The following is a 24156-nucleotide window of genomic DNA, read 5'->3' as shown; positions in this document are numbered from 1 at the left end:
CCAGTTTACCACCCTCTCACTGTCCATACCACCCCGAGGGCTCAGTTTACCACCCTCTCACTGTCCATACCACCCCGAGGGCCCAGTTTACCACCCTCTCACTGTCCATACCACCCCAAGGGCCCAGTTTACCACCCTCTCACTGTCCATACCACCCAGAGGCCCCAGTTTACCACACTCTCCCAGTCCATACCACCCCGAGGGCCCAGTTTACCACCCTCTCACTGTCCATACCACCCCGAGGCCCCAGTTTACCACCCTCTCACTGTCAATACCACCCCGAGGCCCCAGTTTACCACCCTCTCACTGTCCATACCACCCCGAGGCCCCAGTTTACCACCCTCTCCCTGTCCATACCACCCCGAGGGCCCAGTTTACCACCCTCTCACTGTCCATACCACCCCGAGGGCTCAGTTTACCACCCTCTCACTGTCCATACCACCCCAAGGGCCCAGTTTACCACCCTCTCCCTGTCCATACCACCCCGAGGCCCCAGTTTACCACCCTCTCCCTGTCCATACCACCCCGAGTGCCCAGTTTACCACCCTCTCCCTGTCCATACCACCCCGAGGGCCCAGTTTACCACCCTCTCACTGTCCATACCACCCCGAGGCCCCAGTTTACCACCCTCTCACTGTCCATACCACCCTGAGGCCCCAGTTTACCACCCTCTCACTGTCCATACCACCCTGAGGCCCCAGTTTACCACCCTCTCACTGTCCATACCACCCCGAGGGCCCAGTTTACCACCCTCTCCCTGTCCATAACATCCCAAGGCCCCAGTTTACCACCCTCTCACTGTCTATACCACCCCGAGGCCCCAGTTTACCACCCTCTCACTGTCCATACCACCCCGAGGGCCCAGTTTACCACCCTCTCACTGTCCATACCACCCCGAGGCCCCAGTTTACCAACCTCTCACTGTCCATACCACCCCGTGGCCCCAGTTTACCACACTCTCCCTGTCCATACCACCCCGAGGCCCCAGTTTACCACCCTCTCACTGTGCATACCACCCCGAGGCCCCAGTTTACCACCCTCTCCCTGTCCATACCACCCCGAGGGCCCAGTTTACCACCCTCTCACTGTCCATACCACCCCGAGGGCCCAGTTTACCACCCTCTCACTGTCCATACCACCCCGAGGGCCCAGTTTACCACCCTCTCACTGTCCATACCACCCCGAGGCCCCAGTTTACCATCCTCTCCCTGTCCATACCACCCCGAGGCCCCAGTTTACCACCCTCTCCCTGTCCATAACATCCCGAGGGCCCAGTTTACCACCCTCTCCCTGTCCATACCACCCCAAGGCCCCAGTTTACCACACTCTCCCAGTCCATACCACCCCGAGGCCCCAGTTTACCACCCTCTCCCTGTCCATACCACCCCGAGGGCCCAGTTTACCACCCTCTCTCTGTCCATACCACCCCGAGGCCCCAGTTTACCACCCTCTCACTGTCCATACCACCCCGAGGGCCCAGTTTACCACCCTCTCACTGTCCATACCACCCCGAGGCCCCAGTTTACCACCCTCTCACTGTCCATACCACCCCGAGGGCCCAGTTTACCACCCTCTCCCTGTCCATACCACCCCGAGGGCCCAGTTTACCACCCTCTCCCTGTCCATACCACCCCAAGGCCCCAGTTTACAACACTCTCCCAGTCCATACCACCATGAGGGCTCAGTTTACCACCCTCTCCCTGTCCATACCACCCCGAGGCCCCAGTTTACCACCCTCTCACTGTCCATACCACCCCGAGGCCCCAGTTTACCACCCTCTCACTGTCCATACCACCTCGAGGGACCAGTTTACCACCCTCTCCCTGTCCATACCACCCCGAGGGCCCAGTTTACCACCCTCTCACTGTCCATACCACCCCGAGGCCCCAGTTTACCACCCTCTCCCAGTCCATACCACCCCGAGGGCCCAGTTTACCACCCTCTCACTGTCCATAACATCCCGAGGCCCCAGTTTACCACCCTCTCACTGTCCATACCACCCCAAGGCCCCAGTTTACCACCCTCTCCCAGTCCATACCACCCCGAGGGCCCAATTTACCACCCTCTCACTGTCCATACCACCCCGAGGCCCCAGTTTACCACCCTCTCCCTGTCCATACCACCCCGAGGGCCCAGTTTACCACCCTCTCACTGTCCATACCACCCCGAGGCCCCAGTTTACCACCCTCTCACTGTCCATACCACCCCGAGGCCCCAGTTTACCACCCTCTCACTGTCCATACCACCCCGAGGGCCCAGTTTACCACCCTCTCACTGTCCATACCACCCCGAGGCCCCAGTTTACCACCCTCTCCCTGTCCATACCACCCCGAGGCCCCAGTTTACCACCCTCTCACTGTCCATACCACCCCGAGGGCCCAGTTTACCACCCTCTCCCTGTCCATACCACCCCGAGGCCCCAGTTTACCACCCTCTCACTGTCCATACCACCCCGAGGGCCCAGTTTACCACCCTCTCACTGTCCATACCACCCCGAGGCCCCAGTTTACCACCCTCTCACTGTCCATACCACCCCGAGGCCCCAGTTTACCACACTCTCCCTGTCCATACCACCCCGAGGGCCCAGTTTACCATCCATACCACCCCGAGGCCCCAGTTTACCACCCTCTCACTGTCCATACCACCCCGAGGGCCCAGTTTACCACCCTCTCACTGTCCATACCACCCCGAGGGCCCAGTTTACCACCCTCTCACTGTCCATACCACCCCGAGGCCCCAGTTTACCACCCTCTCACTGCCCTCTCCCTGTCCATACCACCCCGAGGGCCCAGTTTACCACCCTCTCCCTGTCCATACCACTCCGAGGGCCCAGTTTACCACCCTCTCACTGTCCATACCACCCCGAGGGCCCAGTTTACCACCCTCTCACTGTCCATACCACCCTGAGACCCCAGTTTACCACACTCTCCCGGTCCATACCACCCCGAGGCCCCAGTTTACCACCCTCTCCCTGTCCATACCACCCCGAGGGCCCAGTTTACCACCCTCTCACTGTCCATACCACCCCGAGGGCCCAGTTTACCACCCTCTCCCAGTCCATACCACCCCGAGGCCCCAGTTTACCACCCTCTCACTGTCCATACCACCCCGAGGGCCCAGTTTACCACCCTCTCACTGTCCATACCACCCCGAGGCCCCAGTTTACCACCCTCTCACTGTCCATACCACCCCGAGGCCCCAGTTTACCACCCTCTCACTGTCCATACCACCCCGAGGCCCCAGTTTACCACCCTCTCACTGCCATTTACCACCCTCTCACCCTCGAGGCCAGTTTACCACCCTTCACTGTCCATACCACCCACCCCAGTTTACCACCTCTCCCGAGGCCCAGTCCATACCACCCCGAGGGCCCAGTTTACCACCCTCTCACTGTCCATACCACCCCGAGGGCCCAGTTTACCACCCTCTCACTGTCCATACCACCCCGAGGCCCCAGTTTACCACCCTCTCACTGTCCATACCACCCCGAGGGCCCAGTTTACCACCCTCTCCCTGTCCATACCACCCCGAGGGCCCAGTTTACCACCCTTTCACTGTCCATACCACCCCGAGGCCCCAGTTTACCACCCTCTCACTGTCCATACCACCTCGAGTCCCCAGTTTACCACACTCTCCCAGTCCATACCACCCCGAGGGCCCAGTTTACCACCCTCTCACTGTCCATACCACCCCGAGGCCCCAGTTTACCACCCTCTCCCTGTCCATACCACCCCGAGGCCCCAGTTTACCACCCTCTCCCTGTCCATACCACCCCGAGGGCCCAGTTTACCACCCTCTCACTGTCCATACCACCCCGAGGGCCCAGTTTACCACCCTCTCACTGTCCATACCACCCCGAGGCCCCAGTTTACCACCCTCTCACTGTCCATACCACCCCGAGGCCCCAGTTTACCACCCTCTCCCAGTCCATACCACCCCGAGGGCCCAATTTACCACCCTCTCACTGTCCATACCACCCCGAGGCCCCAGTTTACCACACTCTCCCTGTCCATACCACCCCGAGGGCCCAGTTTACCACCCTCTCCCTGTCCATACCACCCCGAGGCCCCAGTTTATCACCCTCTCACTGTCCACACCACCCCGAGGGCCCAGTTTACCACCCTCTCACTGTCCATACCACACCGAGGCCCCAGTTTACCACCCTCTCACTGTCCATACCACCCCGAGGCCCCAGTTTACCACACTCTCCCTGTCCATACCACCCCGAGGGCCCAGTTTACCACCCTCTCCCTGTCCATACCACCCCGAGGGCCCAGTTTACCACCCTCTCCCTGTCCATACCACTCCGAGGGCCCAGTTTACCACCCTCTCACTGTCCATACCACCCCGAGGGCCCAGTTTACCACCCTCTCACTGTCCATACCACCCCGAGGCCCCAGTTTACCACACTCTCCCTGTCCATACCACCCCGAGGCCCCAGTTTACCACCCTCTCCCTGTCCATACCACCCCGAGGGCCCAGTTTACCACCCTCTCACTGTCCATACCACCCCGAGGGCCCAGTTTACCACCCTCTCCCTGTCCATACCACCCCGAGGCCCCAGTTTACCACCCTCTCACTGTCCATACCACCCCGAGGCCCCAGTTTACCACACTCTCCCTGTCCATACCACCCCGAGGCCCCAGTTTACCACCCTCTCCCTGTCCATACCACCTCGAGTCCCCAGTTTACCACACTCTCCCTGTCCATACCACCTCGAGTCCCCAGTTTACCACCCTCTCCCTGTCCATACCACCCCGAGGGCCCAGTTTACCACCCTCTCACTGTCCATACCACCCTGAGGCCCCAGTTTACCACCCTCTCCCTGTCCATACCACCCCGAGGGCCCAGTTTACCACCCTCTCACTGTCCATACCACCCCGAGGGCTCAGTTTACCACCCTCTCCCTGTCCATACCACCCCGAGGGCCCAGTTTACCACCCTCTCCCTGTCCATACCACCCCGAGGGCCCAGTTTACCACACTCTCCCAGTCCATACCACCCCGAGGGCCCAGTTTACCACCCTCTCACTGTTCATACCACCCCGAGGGCCCAGTTTACCACCCTCTCACTGTCCATACCACCCCGAGGGCCCAGTTTACCACACTCTCCCAGTCCATACCACCCCGAGGGCCCAGTTTACCACCCTCTCACTGTCCATACCACCCCGAGGGCCCAGTTTACCACCCTCTCACTGTCCACACCACCTCGAGGGCCCAGTTTACCACCCTCTCACTGTCCATACCACCCCGAGGCCCCAGTTTACCACCCTCTCACTGTCCACACCACCTCGAGGCCCCAGTTTACCACCCTCTCACTGTCCATACCACCCCGAGGGCCCAATTTACCACCCTCTCACTGTCCATACCACCCCGAGGCCCCAGTTTACCACCCTCTCACTGTCCATACCACCCCGAGGGCTCAGTTTACCAAAACCAAAGACAAGACGGTGCAAAAATACCACATACAAACCCCTTTTTGAAATAATATCAGTTACATACAAACTGTGCAGTTGATGGTAATTCTCATTAGTTTGCTGCGCTAAGTATGCAAAAGCAGAGAAGGAGAACGAGGAGTTTGAAAGGCACTGCAACAGTTCCCGTTAAAGTGCCCGATGCAATACAAGGAAAAACTCTAATCTATCCTTCACAAAAATATACCTATAAAAAGACTGGAAGTTGCCAAAATAAAATATTACTCATCTTTGGAAGAATTAGTTGTGGTATTCCTCTTATTAAGCCGCACTATAGTCAGTCTGACCAGACTGCACTATAGCCAGACTGATCATTAAACATTTAAATACTGGAGACATTACAAACAGCTATCAGAGGAACCCACATGAAGCTCAGCACTTTTCCTTTAGTACTACTGTGGCACCCGAACAGACAGACAGGTTTCAATTTGATTTAAGATGGTCTAGTTAACGCTGAAAGACACCCGTCTCTGGAATGGTGGTTAGATATGAGCAAAGTCACCACAAGAGGGCAGTACTCCACATTAAAACTCAAAATAAATTACTTGATACTAACCCAGCTTCATCAGCCATTTCCTGCAGCAATGAATCCACTTGATGCTAGGGAGAGACAGATTATCTGTGAGTGCTTTATACAAGAGAGAAAAATATGTTTAATCATTACAGCTGATTCAACAGCCACTTGATATGCCAGTTAGTTCTGAAGGAGTCACCAATGCTTGACAACAAATATATAATATAGGAGGTAAGATGTGAAAAATAGCAAGCAGTTAGAAGATCGTGCATCAGACTACCTACCTGAGGAAGGGACATTAACAAAGGAGCTGGCCTTTGGAAAATGGCCAATGGATCCATGCATCCACTTTAACAAGATGATTGTACTATGTCTATGGAATGTCTTTACTTTATAAAATGGTAAACTACTTTTCTTGAACTGTTGCAGCCCAGGTGACAAAACTATTTCCATAGTGTAGATAGATGCACGAGCTTTTAGGATTTTGTTCCAGCAATGATAATGCAATGTCAAGTTGGGATAGTGAGCAGCTTTGAGAGAGACTTGCCTGTTGTGATAATCCCTTGCTCTTTCCACTCTTATTCAAAGTAACACTGATCAAAGATTTGTGGATCATGCGCCTGTGGTATATGGAACATGGAACACAGACGAGTACAGCACAGGAACAGGCCATTCGGCCCACAATGTTGTGCCGAACCAGCTATAAATCAAATCAAAAACACTCAAACACTAATCCCTCATCCCTTGCACCTATATCTTCCTCACATCCAAGTGCCTATCCAATCATCTCTTAAAGGCCTCTAATGTATTTGCCTCTACCAGCACACCAGGCAGTGCATTCCATGAATCCACAACTCTCTTGAGTAAAAAACTTACCCCTCAAATTCCCCTCGAACCTATCCCCTCTCACCTTCAAATGCATGCCCTCTGATATTAGACATTTCAACCCTGGGAAACAGATACTCCCTGTCTGCTCCCACAGTCTTGTATCAGATCCCCCCCTCAGCCTCCCATGCTCCAGAGAAAACAATCCCAAGTTTATCCAGCCTCTTGCGATAGCACGTGTCCTCTAAACCAGGCAGCATCCTGGTAAACCTCATCTGCACCCTCTCCGAAACCTCAACATCCCTCCTATAGTGGGGTGGCCAGAACTGAATTCAATACTCCAGATGTGGCCTAACTGGAGTTTTTTATAAAGTTCCAACATAACCTCCTGACCTTTGAACTCAATGCCTCGACTAATAAAACGAGCCTTCTTAACCATCCTGTTGACCTGTGCAGCCACCTCCAAGGAGCTACAAAATTGGACCCCAAGATCTCTCTGCTCATCAACACTGTTGAGGACTTTGCCCTTAACAGTGTACTGTCTCCTTGCATTTGCCCTACTGAGGAGCAACACCTCACATTTATCTGGGTTAAACTCCATCTGCCATTTCTCAGCCCGTATCTGCAACTGACAACTACAACAGCGAGAAGTGCATCCAGCTTCAGCTTCTATCAATTCACATTAAGGAGTTGGAGCTGGAACTGGATGAACTCCAGATCATTTGGAAGGCTGAGGGGGTGATAGATAAGACATATCGAGAAGTAGTTACACCCAAGAAGCAGGACACAGGAAACAGGGTGACAGTCCGGACGGGGATAGAAGTTAAGGAGCCAGTGCAGAGTACCCCTGTGGCCGTCCCCCTGAACAACAGATAAATAATTTTAGAAACAGATGGGGGGAGGGTGGGGAGGACCAAACAGAGGAAAGTCATGGTGGTCGGGTCTCTGGTACTGACTCTGCCTCTAGGACTCACACGGGAAAGGGGAAGAAGAGGCACACTGTGGTGACAGGGGATTCGTTAGTTAAGGAACGGACAGGAGGTTCTGTTGGCGAAACAAGATTCCAGCATGGTATGATGCCTCCTGGGTGCCAGGGTCTGTGATATCTCAGATCGAGTCTTCAGCAAGTGGGAAGGTGAGCAGCCAGAAGCCGTGGTCCATGTAGGTATCAGTGACATGGGTAGGATGAGTGATGAGGTTCTGCATAGTGAGGTCAGGGAGTTAGGTGCTTAGTAAAAGGGCAGGGCTCCGGGGTTGTGCTCTCAGGATTGCTACCCATGCCGTGTGCTAGTGAGGCCAGAACTAGGAAGATTATACAGTTTAATAAGTGGCTAAGGAATTGGTGTAGGAGGCAGGGCATAAGATTTTTGGATCACTGGGCTCTCTTCCAGGGAAGATGGGACCTGTACAGAAGGGATGGTTTGCACCTGAATTGGAGGAGGTCTAATATCTCAACGGGAAGGTTTGTTAATGCTGTACAGTGGGGTTTAAACTAGAGGTACAGGGGGATGGGAACCAGAGTGTCAGAACAGTTAGTAGAGAGGTTGTGGAGGCAGATGTTGGTAAGACCTCAGATAAACTCAGAGATTGATAGGTATCTGAGTAGGCAGGGCATCAAAGGTTATGATGAGAAGGCAGGGGAGTGGGACTAAATGGGAGAATGGATCAGCTCATGATAAAATGGCAGAGTAGACTAGATGGGCCGAATGGCCGACTTCTGATCCTTTGTCTTATGGTCTTATGGTCTTATAAAGTCAGAAACCAAAGGTTGAGCATGGTGGGACTAATGATCTGAGCTGTGTGTATTTCAATGCAAGAAGTATCGTCCAAAAGGCGGATGATAGTGCGGAAGATGAGGTAGCTGGTTGACAAACAGAGGCAATGTGTAGTGAAGAGAGGCTGTTGATAGGGCAAAACTGCAGTCAACAGGATGAGTTGCAATGTAAAAGGCGGACAAAATCGAAAAGGGTGAACATAGGACTGAAAGCGTTATATTTGAATGCGCACAGTGTATGGAATAAGGTAGATGAACTTGCCGCACAGCTACAGATCGGCAGGTATGATGTTGTAGGCATCGCTGAATCACGGCTGAAAGAAGATTATAGCTGGGAGCTTAATGTCCAAGGATACACATTGTATCGAAAGGACAGACAAGAAGTCAGAGCGGGGGTGGCATTGCTCTGTTGGCAAAAAAAATCAAATCATTAGAAAGAGGTGACATAGGCTGGAAGTGTTGAATCATTGTGGATAGAGGAGGAATTGCAAGGGTAAAAAGGCCCTGATGGGAGTTGTATACAAGCCCCCAACCACGAGCAAGAGTGTGGCCTACAAATTACAACGGGAGATAGAAAATGCATGGCAAAAGAGAAAGGTTACAATAGAAACAGGGAATTTCAATGTACTGGGAAAATCAGGTTAGTGCTGGATTCCAGGAGGGGGAGTTTCTAGAAAACCTATGAGATGGTTTTTTCGAGCAGTTTGTGGCTGAGCCCACTCAGGGATCGGCTATTCTGGATTGAGTGTTGTGCAATGATCCAGAATTGATTACAGAGCTCAAGGCAAAAGAATCCTCAGAGGCAAGTGATCATAATATGATGAAATTCATCTCGAAAGAGAAGCTAAAGTCAGATGTTACAGTGGAGTAAAGGGAATTACAGAGGCATGAGAGAGTCGTCTAGAATTGATTGGAAAAGAACACTGACAGGGATGACAGCAGAGCGACAATGGCTAGAATTTCTGGAGCAATTCAGAAGGCACATGGTATATACATCCCAAAGAGGGAGAAGTATTCTAAAGGCAAGATGACACAACCAAGGCTAACAAGAGAAGTCAAAGCCAAAGAAAGGGCATTTAATAGAGTAAAAGTTAGTGGGAAGTTAGAGAATTGGGAAGCTTTTAAAAACCAATAGCAGACAACTACTAGTGTCATTAAGAAGTTAAACATGGAAGTAAGCTAGTCAATAATATTAAAGAGGATACCAAAACATTCCTCAAATACATTAAATAAAAGAGAGAGCCAAGAGTGGATATCAGGCCACTGGAAAACGATGCTGGAAAGGTAGTAATAGGTGACAACAAAATGGCAGACGAACTGAATAAATATTTTGTGTCAGTCTCCACTGTGGAAGACACGAGTAGTATGGTGGAAGTTCCAGGTGTCAGGGGACATGAAGTGTGTGAAGTTACCATTACTAGAGAGAAGGTTCTTGGAAAAACTAAACACGAGGAATTCTGCAGATGCTGGAAATTCAAGCAACACACATCAAATTTGCTGGTGAACCCAGCAGGCCAGGCAGCATCTCTAGGAAGAGGTACAGTCGACGTTTCGGGCCAAGACCCTTCATCAGGACTGGGAGATCCTGCTTTCTCTGGCGGACAGAGCATAGGTGTTCAGCAAAACAATCTCATCATACAGAAGGCCACATCGGGAGCACCGGACGCAGTATATCACCCCAGCCGACTCACAGGTGAAGTGTCACCTCACCTGGAAGGACTGTCTAGGGCCCTGAATGGTGGTAAGGGAGGAAATGTAAGGGCATGTGTAAATAAATAAATAAGGGATGGGATGGTATTGGCCTGGGGTGATATACTGCGTCCGGTGTCCCGATGTGGCCTCCCATATATTGCCGAGACCCGACACAGACCGGGAGATCGTTTTGCTGAACACCTACGCTCTGTCCGCCAGAGAAAGCAGGATCTCCCAGTGGCCACACATTTTAATTCCACATCCCATTCCCATTCTGACATGTCTATCCACGGCCTCCTCTACTGTGAAGATGAAGCCACACTCAGGTTGGAGGAACAACACCTTATATTCCGTCTGGGTAGCCTCCAACCTGATGGCATGAACATTGACTTCTCTAACTTCCGCTAATGCCCCACCTCCCCCCATACCCCATCCGTTATTTATTTATATACACACATTCTTTCCCTCTCTCCTTTTTCTCCCTCTGTCCCTCTGACTATCCTCCTTGCCCATTCTCTGGGTTTTCCCCCCCTCCCCCTTTTCCTTCTCCCTGGGCCTCCTGTCCCATGATCTTCTCATATCCCCTTTGCCAATCACCTGTCCAGCTCTTGGCTCCATCCCTCCCCCTCCTGTCTTCTCCTATCATTTTGGATCTCCCCCTCCCCCTCTCAAATCTCTTACTAGCTCTTCCTTCCGTTAGTCCTGACGAAGGGCCTCTGCCCGAAACGTTGACTGTACCTGTTCCTAGAGATGCTCTTGGGAAAAGTGAAAGGTTTGAAGGTAGATAAGTCACCTGGACTAGATCATGCACACCCCAGAGTTCTTAAAGAGGTGGCTAAAGAGAACATGGAGGCATTAGTAATGATCTTTCAAGAATCATGACATTCTGGAAGGGTTGCAGAAGACTAGGAAAATGGAAATGCCTCTCCACTCTTCAAGAAGGGAAAGAGACAAAAAAAAAGGATACTTTAAGCCAGTTAGTCTGACCTTAGTGGTTGGGAAGATGTTGGATGTCAATTATTAAGGATAAGGTCTCAGGGTACTTAGTGACGCATGATAAAATAGGTCGTAGTCATGATGGTTTCAACAAGGGAAAATCTTATCTGATAAATCTGTTGGAATTCTTTAAAGAAATAACAAGCAGGATAGACAAAGGAGAATCAGTTGATGTTGTGTACTTGGATTTTCAGAAAGACTTTGACAAGGTGTGACACAAGGTTGCTTAACAAGCTATGAGCTCATGGTATTACAGGAAAGATTCTAGCATGGATAAAGCAGTGGCTGATTGGAAGGAGGCAAAGAGTGGGAATAAAGGGAGCCTTTCTGGTTGGCTGCCTGCGACTAGTGGTGTTCCACGGGGACTGTGTTGGAACTGATTTGTTTTTACATTATACGTCAGTGATTTAGATGGAATTGATGGCATTGTTGCAAAGTTTGCAGACGATATGGACAGGTGGAGGGGCAGGTAGTTTTGAGGAAGTAAAGAAGCTCCAGAAAAACTTTGACAGATTAGGAGAATGGACAAAGAAATGGCAGATGGAACACAGTGTTGAGAAATGTATGGTCATACACTTTGGTAGAAGAAAGGGTTGACTATTTTCTAAATGGGGAGAAAATACAAAAAACTGAGGTGCAAAGGGACTTGAGAGTCCTTGTGCAGGATTCCCTAAAGGTTAATTTGCAGGTTGAGCCTGTGGTGAGGAAGGCAAATGAAATGTAAGCATTCATTTCAAGAGGACTGTTTTATAAAAGCAAGGATGTGATGTTGAGACTCTATAAAGCACTTGTGAAGACTCACTTGAAGCATTGTGAGCAGTTTTGGGCCACTTACCTTAGAAAGGATGTGCTGAAACTGGAGAGGGTTCAAAGGAAGCTGAAGAAAATAATTCCTGGACCTGAGTGGCTTGTCATAGGAAGAGTATTTGATGGCTCTGGGCCTGTTTTCACCAGAATTCAGAAGAACGAGGGGTGACCTCATTGAAACCTATCGACTGGTTTGAGGTCTTGATAGAGGTGCACGTGGAGAGAATGTGTCCAATGGTGGGAGAGTCTAAGGCTAGGGAACAGAGTCTCCGAATAGAGAGGCTTCCTTTTAGAACAGAGTTAAGGAGGAATTTCTTTAGCCAGAGAATGGTGCATCTGTGGATTTCTCTGCCACAGGCCACTGTGGAGGGCAAGTCTTTCTGTATAGTTAAGGCGGAGGTTGATAGATTCATGATTAGTCAGGGCACAAAGGGATACAGGGAGAAGGAAAGAGATTGGGGTTGAAAGGAAAATTGGATCAACCATGATGAAATGGCAGAGCAGGCACAAAGGACTAAATGGCCTAATTCTGATCCCATATCTTACGGTCTGATGGTTTTACGATCTATATCGTGTTGTGTTCTTTGCCAGTCTTCTGCACTATCTACAACTGCACCAATCATCTGCAAAGTTACTAACCCACCCATCTACATTTTTCATCCAGATCATTTACCAACCGCAGAGGTCTCAGCACAGATCTGTGCAGAACTCCATTAATTACAGACCTCCAGCTCAAGTAAGTCCCTTCAACCACTACCCTCTGTCTTCTATGCACAATCCAAGCAGCTCTGAATCCAAGCAGCCAATTTGTCACGGATCTAATGCATCTTAATCTTCTGGATTCGCCTCCCATACAGGACTTTGTCAAACACCTTACTAAAATCCACACAAACAATATCCACTGCCCTACCCTTGTCAATCTCTCGTCACCTCAACAAAACACTCACTCAAGTTGGTAAAACAGACTGCCTAGGTGAATTGCTCCAACACACATTGTCGACAGTACAAACTGAAGCAGTTCCACACGGCAGCATTCTGGGCCAAACAATCTCCAGCTGCTTCATCAATATATCCTCCAACAATCCTCCATGAGAAGGCAGGGATACTGACTCACTGCATAATGATCTACAACTTGAAGTAGTCTGCTGTGGCAACAGCAAAACAAGCTTCTGGCCACTGTGAAAATTGGAAGGTAACTAAAAATCATAGAAAACCTACAGCACAATACAGGCCCTTCGGCCCACAGAGTTATGCCAAACATGTCCCTACCTTAGAAATTACTAAGCTTACCTATAGCCCTCTGTTTTACTAAGCTCCATGTACCTATCCAAAAGTCTTTTAAAAGACTCTATCGTATCCGCCTCCACCACCATTGCTGGCAGCCCACTCCAAGCACTCACCACTCTGAGTAAAAAACTTACCCTTGACATCTCCTCTGTACCTACTCCCCAGCACCTTAAACCTGTGTCCTCTTGTGGCAACCATTTCAGCCCTGGGAAATGGCACCAGGGCAGGAATGGATTCTCAATATTCCTGGATTTCAGTGCTTTAAAAGAGATAGAGAGGGGGAGAAAGGGGAGGAGTGGTGACATTACTGGTCAGGGATACTAGTACAGCTACAGAAAGGGTGGGTAATGTAGCAGGATCCTCTTTTGAGTCAGTATGGGTGGAAGTCAGGAACAGGAAGAGAGCAGTTACTCTACTGGGGGTATTCTATAGGCCCCCTGATAGCAGCAGAGGAGCAGATTGGGAGGCAGATTTTGGAAAGGTGCAAAAATAATGGAGGCATGGTGCAGGAGGGAGGGTTTCAGATTTATAGATAATTGGGCAGTTTTCCAGGGAAGGTGGGACCTGTTCCGGCGGGAGGTCTACATCTGAACTGGAGGGGGACAAATATTATTGCGGGTAGGTTTGCTAGGGAGGCTCCGGTAGATTTAAACTAGATACGGGGGGGGGGGGGGTGGAGAGGAACCAGAGTGCAGGAACAGATGTAGGGAAGAAGGAAGAAAAAGAAAATAGTAAGATTGTTGGCACAGTTAGTGATAAACAGAGAGTAAGAGGTGGAAAATTTCTTAAATGCATTTATTTTAATGCATTGTAAGAAAGGTGGATGAGCTTAAAGCATGGATTGATACCTGGAAGTATGATGTGGTAGCTATTAGTGAAACATGGTAACAGGAGGGGTGTGACTGGCAACTAAATATTCCTGGATTTAATTGCTTCAGGTGTGATAGAATCAGAGGGACAAGAGGCGGAGGTGTTGCATTGCTTGTCAGAGAAAATATTACTGCAGTGCTCTGGCAGGATAGATTAGAGGGCTCGTCTAGGGAGGCTATTTGAGTGGAATTGAGGAATGGGAAAGGTGCAGCAAATCTTATGGGGGTGTATTATAGACCACCAAATGGGGAGCGAGAATTGGAGGAGAAAATTTGTAAGGAGATAGCAGATCTTAATAGTAGGCACAAGGTTGTGATTGTGGGAGATTTTAATTTTCCACACACAGACTGGGAAGCCCTTACTGTAAAAGGGCTGACAACAGGAATTCTGCAGATGCTGGAAATTCAAGCAACACACATAAAAGTTGCTGGTGAACGCAGCAGGCCAGGCAGCATCTATAGGAAGAGGCGCAGTCGACGTTTCAGGCCGAGACCCTTCATCAGGACTAACTGAAGGAAGAGTGAGTAAGGGATTTGAAAGCTGGAGGGGGAGGGGGAGATGCAAAATGATAGGAGAAGACAGGAGGGGGAGGGATAGAGCCGAGAGCTGGACAGGTGATAGGCAAAAGGGGATACGAGAGGATCATGGGACAGGAGGTCCGGGAAGAAAGACGGGGGGGGGGTGACCCAGAGGATGGGCAAAATTTGACTTTATTAACTTTGCCTCCAACTTTCACCCTGCCCTCAAGTTTACCTGGTCCATTTTCGACACCTCCCTCCCCTTTCTAGATCTTTCTGTCTCTGTCTCTGGAGACAGCTTATCCACTGATGTCTACTATAAGCCTACTGACTCTCACAGCTATCTGGACTATTCCTCTTCTCACCCTGTCTCTTGCAAAAACGCCATCCCCTTCTCGCAATTCCTCCGTCTCCGCCGCATCTGCTCTCAGGATGAGGCTTTTCATTCTAGGACGAGGGAGATGTCTTCCTTTTTTAAAGAAAGGGGCTTCCCTTCCTCCACTATCAACTCTGCTCTTAAACGCATCTCCCCCATTTCACGTAGATCTGCTCTCACTCCATCCTCCCACCACCCCACTAGGAATAGGGTTCCCCTGGTCCTCACCTACCACCCCACCAGCCTCCGGGTCCAACATATTATTCTCCGTAACTTCCGCCACCTCCAACGGGATCCCACCACTAAGCACATCTTTCCCTCCCCCCCTCTCTCTGCATTCCGCAGGGATCGCTCTCTACACAACTCCCTTGTCCATTCGTCCCCCCCATCTCTCCCCACTGATCTCCCTCCTGGCACTTATCCGTGTAAGCGGAACAAGTGCTACACATGCCCTTACACTTCCTCCCTTACCACCGTTCAGGGCCCCTGACAGTCCTTCCAGCTGAGCCGACACTTCATCTGTGAGTCGACTGGGGTGATATACTGCGTCCGGTGCTCCCGATGTGGCCTTTTATATGTTGGTGAGACCCGACGCAGACTGGGAGACCGCTTTGCTGGGCATCTACGCTCTGTCCGCCAGAGAAAGCAGGATCTCCCAGTGGCCACACATTTTAATTCCACATCCCATTTCCATTCTGACATGTCTATCCACGGCCTCCTCTACTGTAAAGATGAAGCCACACTCAGGTTGGAGGAACAACACCTTATATTCCGTCTGGGTAGCCTCCAACCTGATGGCATGAACATTGACTTCTCTAACTTCCGCTAGGCCCCACCTCCCCCTCGTACCCCATCTGTTACTCATTTTTATGTACACATTCTTTCTCTCACTCTCCTTTTTCTCCCTCTGTCCCTCTGAATATACCTCTTGCCCATCCTCTGGGTCACCCCCCCCCTTGTCTTTCTTCCCGGACCTCCTGTCCCATGATCCTCTCGTATCCCCTTTTGCCTATCACCTGTCCAGCTCTTGGCTCTATCCCTCCCCCTCCTGTCTTCTCCTATCATTTTGCATCTCCCCCTCCCCCTCCAGCTTTCAAATCCCTTACTCACTCTTCCTTCAGTTAGTCCTGACGAAGGGTCTCGGCCTGAAACGTCGACTGCGCCTCTTCCTATAGATGCTGCCTGGCCTGCTGCGTTCACCAGCAACTTTTATGTGTGTTGCTTGTAAAAGGGCTGGATGGTTTGGAATTTGTAAAATGTGTGCAAGATAGTTTTTTGCAGCAATACATAGAGGTACCAACTAGAGAAGGGGCAGTGTTGGATCTCCTGTTAGGGAATGGGATGGGTCAGGTGACGGAGGTTTGTGTTGGGGAGCACTTCTGGTCCAGTGATCACAATGCTATTAGTTTCAATATAATTATGGAGAAGGATAGGACCGGACCCAGGGTTGAAATTTTTGATTGGAGAAAGGCTAACTTTGAGGAGATGTGAAAGGATTTAGAAGGAGTGGATTGGGACAATTTGTTTTATGGGAAGGATGTAATAGTGAAATGGAGGTCATTTAAAGGTGAAATTTTGAGAGTACAGAATCTTTATGTTCCTGTTAGGTTGAAAGGAAAGGTAAAAAGTTTGAGAAAGCCATGGTTTTCAAGGGATTTTGGAAACTTGGTTCAGAAAAAAAGAGAGATCTACAATAAATATAGACAGCATGAAGTAAATGAGGTGCTTGAGGAATATAAAGAATGTAAAAAGAATCTTAAGAAAGAAATTAGAAAAGCTAAAAGAAGATATGAGGTTGCTTTGGCAAGTAAAGTGAAAATAAATCCCAAGGGTTTCTACAGTTATATTAATAGCAAAAGGATAGTGAGGGATAAAATTGGTCCCTTAGAGAATCAGAGTGGGTGCTATGTGTGGAGCCAAAAGAGATGGAGAAGATTCTTAATAATTTCTTTTCTTCGGTATTCACTAAGAAGGATATTGAATTGTGTAAGGGAAATGGGTAGGGAAGTTATGGAAACTATGATGATTAAAGAAGTAGTACTGGAGCTTTTAAGGAATATAAAAGTGGATAAGTCTCCAGGTCCTGACAGGATATTCTCTAGGACATTGAGGGCAGTTAGTGTGGAAATAGCAGGGGCTCTGACAGAAATATTTCAAATGTCATTAGAAACGGGGATGGTGCCAGAGGATTGGCGTATTGCTCATGTTCTTCCATTGTTTAAAAAGGGTCCTGAGAGTAAATCTAGCAATTATCGGCCTGTGAGTTTGATGTCAGTGGTGGGTAAATTGATGGAAAGTATTCTTGGAGATGGTATATATAATTACCTGGATAGACAGGGTCTGATTAGGAACAGTCAACATGGATTTGTGCGTGGAAGGTAATGTTTGACAAATCTTTTTGATGAGGTTACCAGGAAAGATGATGAAGGTAAAGCAGTGGATGTTGTCTACATGGACTTCAGTAAGGCCTTTGACAAGTTCCCACACGGAAGGTTGGTTAGGAAGGTTCAATCGTTAGGTATTAATATTGAAGTAGTAAAATGGATTCAGCAGTGGCTGGATGGGAGACGCCAGAGAGTGGTGGTGGAAAACTGTTTGTCAGATTGGAGGCCGGTGACTAGTGGTGTGCCTCAGGGATCTGTACTGGGTCCAATGTTATTCGTCATATACATTAATGATCTGGATGATGGGGTGGTAAATTGGATGAGTAAGTATGCAGATGATACAAAGATAGGTGGAGTTGTGGATAATAAAGTAGGTTTTCAAAGCTTGAAGAGAGATTTAGGCCAGTTAGAAGAGTGGCCTGAAAGATGGCAGATGGAGATTAATGCTGATAAATGTGAGGCGCTACACTTTGGTAGGACTAAACAAAATAGGACATACACGGTAAATGGTAAGGCATTGAAGAATGCAGTAGAACAGAGGGATCTAGGAATAATGGTGCATAGTTCCCTGAAGGTGGAATCTCATGTGGATAGGGCGGTGAAGAAAGCTTTTAGTATGCTGGCCTTTATAAATCGGAGCATTGAGTATAGGAGTTGGGATGTAATGTTGAAATTGTACAAGGCATTGGTGAGGACAAATTTGGAGTATTGTGACAGTGTTGGTCACCAAATTATAAGAAAGATGTCAAAAAAATAGAGAGAGTAAAGAGAAGGTTTACTAGAATGTTACCTGGGTTTCATCACCTAAGTTACAGAGAAAGGTTGAACAAGTTGGGTCTTTATTCTTTGGAACATAGAAGGTTGAGGGGGGACTTGATAGAGGTATTTAAGATTATGAGAGGAATAGATAGAGTTGACGTGGATAGGCTTTTTCCGTTGAGAATGGAGGAGATTCAAACAAGAGGACATGAGTTGAGAGCTAAAGGGCAAAAGTTTAGGGGTAACATGAGGGGGAACTTCTTTACTCAGAGAGTGGTAGCTGTGTGGAACGAGCTTCCAGCAGAAGTAGTTGAGGCAGGTTCGTTGTTGTCGTTTAAAGTTAAACTGGACAGCTACATGGACAGGAAAGGAATGGAGGGTTATGGGCTGAGTGTAGGTCGGTGGGACGAGGTGAGAGTAAGAGTTCGGCACGGACTAGAAGGGCCGAGATGGCCTGTTTCTGTGCTGTAATTGTTATATGGTTATAACAGGGTTGATTTCATGAGTGACTTTAGCTTCCCTAATATTGATTGGCACCTGATTAGTTCGTTATGTGCATCCAGGACGGATTCCTGTCACAGTATGTTGACAGACCAACAAGGGAGAATGCCATACTGGATCTAGTATTAGGTAACGAACCGGGTCAGGTCACAGATCTCTCAGTGGGTGAACATCTGGGGGACAGTGACCACTGCTCCCTGGCCTTTAGCATTATCATGGAAAAGGACAGAATCAGAGAGGAAAGGAAAATTTTTAATTGGGGAAGGGCAAATTATGAGGCTATAAGGCTAGAGCTTGCAGGTGTGAATTGGGATGATGTTTTTGCAGGGAAATGTACTAGACATGTGGTCGATGTTTAGCGATCTCTTGCAGGATGTTAGGGATAAATTTGTCCAAGTGAGGAAGATAAAGAATGGTAGGGTGAAGGAACCATGGGTGACAAGTGAGGTGGAAAATCTAGTCAGGTGGAAGAAGGCAGCATACATGAGGTCCAGGAAGCAAGGATCAGATGGGTCTATTGAGGAATATAGGGTAGCAAGAAAGGAGCTTAAGAAGGGGCTGAGGAGAGCAAGAAGGGGGCATGAGAAGGCCTTGGCAAGTCGGGTAAAGGAAAACTCCAAGGCATTCATCAATTATGTGAAGAACAAAAGGATGACAGGAGTGAAGGTAGGACCGATTAGAGATAAAGGTGGGAAGATGTGCCTGGAGGCTGTGGAAGTGAGTGAGGTCCTCAATGAATACTTCTCTTCGGTATTCACCAATGAGAGGGAACTTGATGACGGTGAGGACAATATGAGTGAGGTTGATGTTCTGGAGCATGTTGATATTAAGGGAGAGGAGGTGTTGGAGTTGTTAAAATACATGAGGACGAATTAGTCCCCGGGGCCTGACGGAATATTCCCCAGGCTGCTCCACGAGGTGAGGGAAGAGATTGCTGAGCCTCTGGCTAGGATCTTTATGTCCTCATTGTCCACGGGAATGGTACCAGAGGATTGGAGGGAGGCGAATGCTGTCCCCACGTTCAAAAAAAGAAGTAGGAATAGTCTGGGTAATTATACATCAGTGAGCCTTACTTCTGCGGTGGGAAAGCTGTTGGAAAAGATTCTTAGAGATAGGATCTATGGGCATTTAGAGAATCATGGTCTGATCAGGGACAGTCAGTATGGCTTTGTGAAGGGCAGATCATGTCTAACAAGCCTGATAAAGTTCTTTGAGGAGGTGACCAGGCATATAGATGAGGGTAGTGCAGTGGATGTGATCTACATGGATTTTAGTAAGGCATTTGAGATAGGTTCCACACGGTAGGCTTATTCAGAAAGTCAGAAGGCATGGGATCCAGGGAGGTTTGGCCAGGTGGATTCAGAATTGGCTTGCCTGCAGAAAGCAGAGGGTTGTGGTGGAGGGAGTACATTCGGATTGGAGGGTTGTGACGAGTGGTGTCCCATAAGGATCGGTTCTGGGACCTCTACTTTTCGTGATTTTTATTACCGACCTGGATGGGTGGGTTGGGAAGTTTGCAGACGACACAAAGGTTGGCGGTGTTGTAGATAGTATAGAGGATTGTCGAAGATTGCAGAGAGATTGATAGGATGCAGAAGTGGGCTGAGAAGTGGCAGATGGAGTTCAACCTGGAGAAGTGTGAGGCGGTACACTTTGGAAGGACAAACTCCAAGGCAGAGTACAAAGTAAATGGTAGGATACTTGGTAGTGTGGAGGAGCAGAGGGATCTGGGGGTACATGTCCACAGATCCCTGAAAGTTGTCTCACAAGTAGATAGGGTAGTTAAGAAAGCTTATGGGGTGTTGGCTTCCATAAGTCGAGAGATGGAGTTTAAGAGTCGCGAGGTAATGATGCAGCTCTATAAAACTCTAGTTAGGCTACACTTGGAGTACTGGAAGCATTGGAAAGGGTATAGAGGAGATTTACCAGGATGCTGCCTGGTTTAGAGAGTATGCATTATGATCAGAGATTAAGGGAGCTAGGGCTTTACTCTTTGGAGAGGAGGAGGATAAGAGGAGATATGATAGAGGTATACAAGATATTAAGAGGAATAAATAGAGTGGACAGCCAGTGCCTCTTCCCCAGGGCACCACTGCTCAATACAAGAGGACATGGCTTTAAGGTAAGGGGTGGGAAGTTCAAGGGGGATATTAGAGGAAGGTTTTTTACTCAGAGAGTGGTTGGTGCGTGGAATGCACTGCCTGAGTCAGTGGTGGAGGCAGATACACTAGTGAAATTTAAGAGACTTCTAGACAGGTATATGGAGGAACTTAAGGTGGGGGGTTATATGGGAGGCAGGGTTTAAGGGTCAGAACAACATTGTGGGCCGAAGGGCCTGTACTGTGCTGTACTATTCTATGTTCTATGAAAAAGCCTCTGACTATCCACACGATCAATGCCTCTTATCATCATCTTATACACCTCTATCAGGTCACCTCTCATCCTCCGACGCTCCAAGGAGAAAAGGCCGAGTTCACACAACCTATTCTCATAAGGAATGCTCCCCAATCCAGATAACATCCTTGTAAATCTCCTCTGCACCCTTTCTATGGCTTCCACATCGTTCCTGTAGTGAGGCGACCAGAACTGAGTACAGTAATCCAAGTGTGGTCTGACCAGGGTCCTAAATATATATATATATAGCAGCAACATTACCTCTTGGCTCCTAAATTCAATTCCACGATTGATGAAGGCCAATACACCATATGCCTTCTTAACCACAGAGTCAACCTGCACAACTGCTTTGAGTGTCCTATGGTCTCGGACCCCAAGATCCCTCTGATCCTCCACCCTGCTGAGAGTCTTACCATTAATACTATATTCTGCCATCATACTGTATTTGACCTACCAAAATGAACCACTTCACACTTATCTGGGTTGAACTCTATCTGCCACTTGTCAGCCTAGTTTTGCATCCTATCAATGTCCCACTGTAACTTCTGACAGCCCTCCACACTATCCACAACACCTCCAACCTTTGTGTCATCCGCAAACTTACCAACCCATCCCTCCAATTCCTCATCCATGTCATTGATAAAAATCACAAACAGTACGGGTCGCAGAACAGATCCCTGAGGCACACCACTGGTGACCGACCTCCATGCAGAATATGACCCGTCTACAATCACACTTTGTCTTCTGTGGGCAAGCCAGTTCTGGATCCACAAAGCAATGTCCCCTCAGATCCCATGCCTCCTTACATTCTCAATAAGCCTTGCATGGGGTACCTTATCAAATGCCTTGCTGAAATCCATATACACGACATCTACTGCTCTTCCTTCATCAATGTGTTTAGTCACATCCTCAAAAAAATTCAGTCTGGCTCGTAAGGCACAACCTGCCCTTGACAAAGCCATGCTGACTACTCCTAATTATATTCCTTTAAAGATAAACCTTAACAACTTTCAGATCAGGATGAGGCATTATGTGCCAAGTTATATTTAGTTTAACAGCTATATTGGTGCTGGGTTTGAGGTAATAATGGAGTTAAGAGTTTAATATCAAGCTTTCTGCCTGTTATGCTTGACTGGACTGGCTTTTCACGTAATCAGAAAGGAGGGCAAGGGTAGAAGTAAGGGAATAAAAATGAACATTATATGTAGCACCATACTTCTGTTCAGTTAAAATTACTTTCATCTGGCATGAGCTCTCAGACAATTACCAATTCCGGTAAAAAAGCTATTACTTTAGGCAATCTATTATCAAACTGAATATTGCACACTGAACTTTCCACTTTTTAGGAAAGTAACTGAAGATGATGTTTTCAGCATAGGAAACTGCCCTCAAGAAATGGAAATGGGGAATGAAAAACATGTGCTTAAAAGCCTCAAGACTTCACACAGTCCAAAGTAGGTGCACTCCCTGGCAACACTTGTGTCTCTCAGACTGAAGGGATGAGAAATGCAGGGCACACCAAAATATAAAGATAGAAGAGTCGGGCCGGCTGGTGGCGCAAAGACATTGGCGCCGGACACGGGAGTGGAGGTTCCCGGGTTCGAAACTAGTCGGGTCCGCTCCCGAGTATGCTTTCCATCTGTGCCGGGTTGAGTGTTGAGATCGCAACTCGACCTTGTAAAATAAAAGGGAAAATACTGCGAAATGTCTGTGTGAGGAGTGGCCCGTCACACAGTCTCTCTCTTGCTCTGCGCCTTGTAAAAGCCATGAAAAAGACATCTTCACGGACGCACGCACCGACTCGCACGTGCAAAAAAAATAAATAAATAAAGATAGAAGAGCCTAGAATTTTCAGTGAGAAAACCAACTGTAAGAAACATCATGTCAAGCTGTTCTGTACCCTTGTACACTGACAGGCTCAGTGTACTCTGCCTGTATTTGGTTATGGTGGGTTGAGTACTGAGAGTTGTTCTGTACCCTTGTACACTGACAGGCTCAGTGTACTCTGCCTGTATTTGGTTATGGTGGGTTGAGTACTGAGAGTTGTTCTGTACCCTTGTACACTGACAGGCTCAGTGTACTCTGCCTGTATTTGGTTATGGTGGGTTGAGTACTGAGAGTTGTTCTGTACCCTTGTACACTGACAGGCTCAGTGTACTCTGCCTGTATTTGGTTATGGTGGGTTGAGTACTGCAAGTGCACTTACATTGATCACATGGAAATGATTCAAAATTTCCCTTTAACCAACAGCTACGTTTATTCATTTTCTTTTAGCTCTTCAGCAGAGCTCTAAGTTTTAGTCGTCTCAAAGAGACAGGGTTAAAACTTACTTGAGAAATAGGTAGGTAATATTACTATGTATGGAGTCATGCATTCGACTCTGGTATGGAAAAGTCCTTCCACTGGATGGTACATTTCCCAATCTTGAGAAAGCCATTGTAGGCAAGATATTTTCCACCTTGCTGATACCATGCTGTCACTGATTTAACATACATTAGTGAATCCGATCAAGATATTGCAGGAGAACAAGGCTTCAGTGGTATTATCACCTCAATGATGCACCCATTTATCAAAAACGCCTGCCTTCAGTTTCACTTGTAAAAAGCTCGGGATAAAGTAACCAACAGGTTGCTTACAGAGTTTCAAAACGAAGGGTTTGTTCGAATTTGTAATTAAATATAATTATTTAATCAAATCTAACAAGGATACTGGCCACAATTTGAACTTTCTCCTAATGTTAGAATTAAAGATGAACCTCTTCTACCAATTTTCATGGTGATGGTAGATTAAAAAAAGGAAATGATCAGTGTCAGAAATCAGACTGATTTGATAAATCCGAAACAGATGATATCTGTATCCCTTACCTGTGGTGTAGTTAGAGTTGTGGTACTGCTCATAGTGTCCTCCATCTGCTGGGTCTGTACATCTAACGTTTCAAACTGATGTTCAAATTTATCCATTAGGGCAGAAATCTATAAGGTAAAGA

The 24156-nt window shown here is 48.3% G+C and overlaps 1 protein-coding gene across 1 annotated transcript in view; it reads right to left on the bottom strand.

The window, feature by feature from the left end:
- The window catches only part of chmp1b (charged multivesicular body protein 1B), a 78384-nt gene that overhangs the window by 28417 nt on the left and 25811 nt on the right, over positions 1-24156 (bottom strand). Inside the window, exons 5-6 of the mRNA XM_063060441.1 lie at positions 24035-24142; positions 6030-6073 (exon numbers count right to left, since the gene is read on the bottom strand). Of these exons, the coding sequence (XP_062916511.1) occupies positions 6030-6073; positions 24035-24142 (152 nt within the window). The remainder of the gene's footprint in view (positions 1-6029; positions 6074-24034; positions 24143-24156) is intronic.

This window comes from Mobula hypostoma, chromosome 10, assembly GCF_963921235.1.
Source record: "Mobula hypostoma chromosome 10, sMobHyp1.1, whole genome shotgun sequence".
NCBI classification, from domain to species: Eukaryota; Metazoa; Chordata; class Chondrichthyes; order Myliobatiformes; family Myliobatidae; genus Mobula; species Mobula hypostoma.
This window is presented reverse-complemented; position numbering and strand designations above follow the sequence as displayed.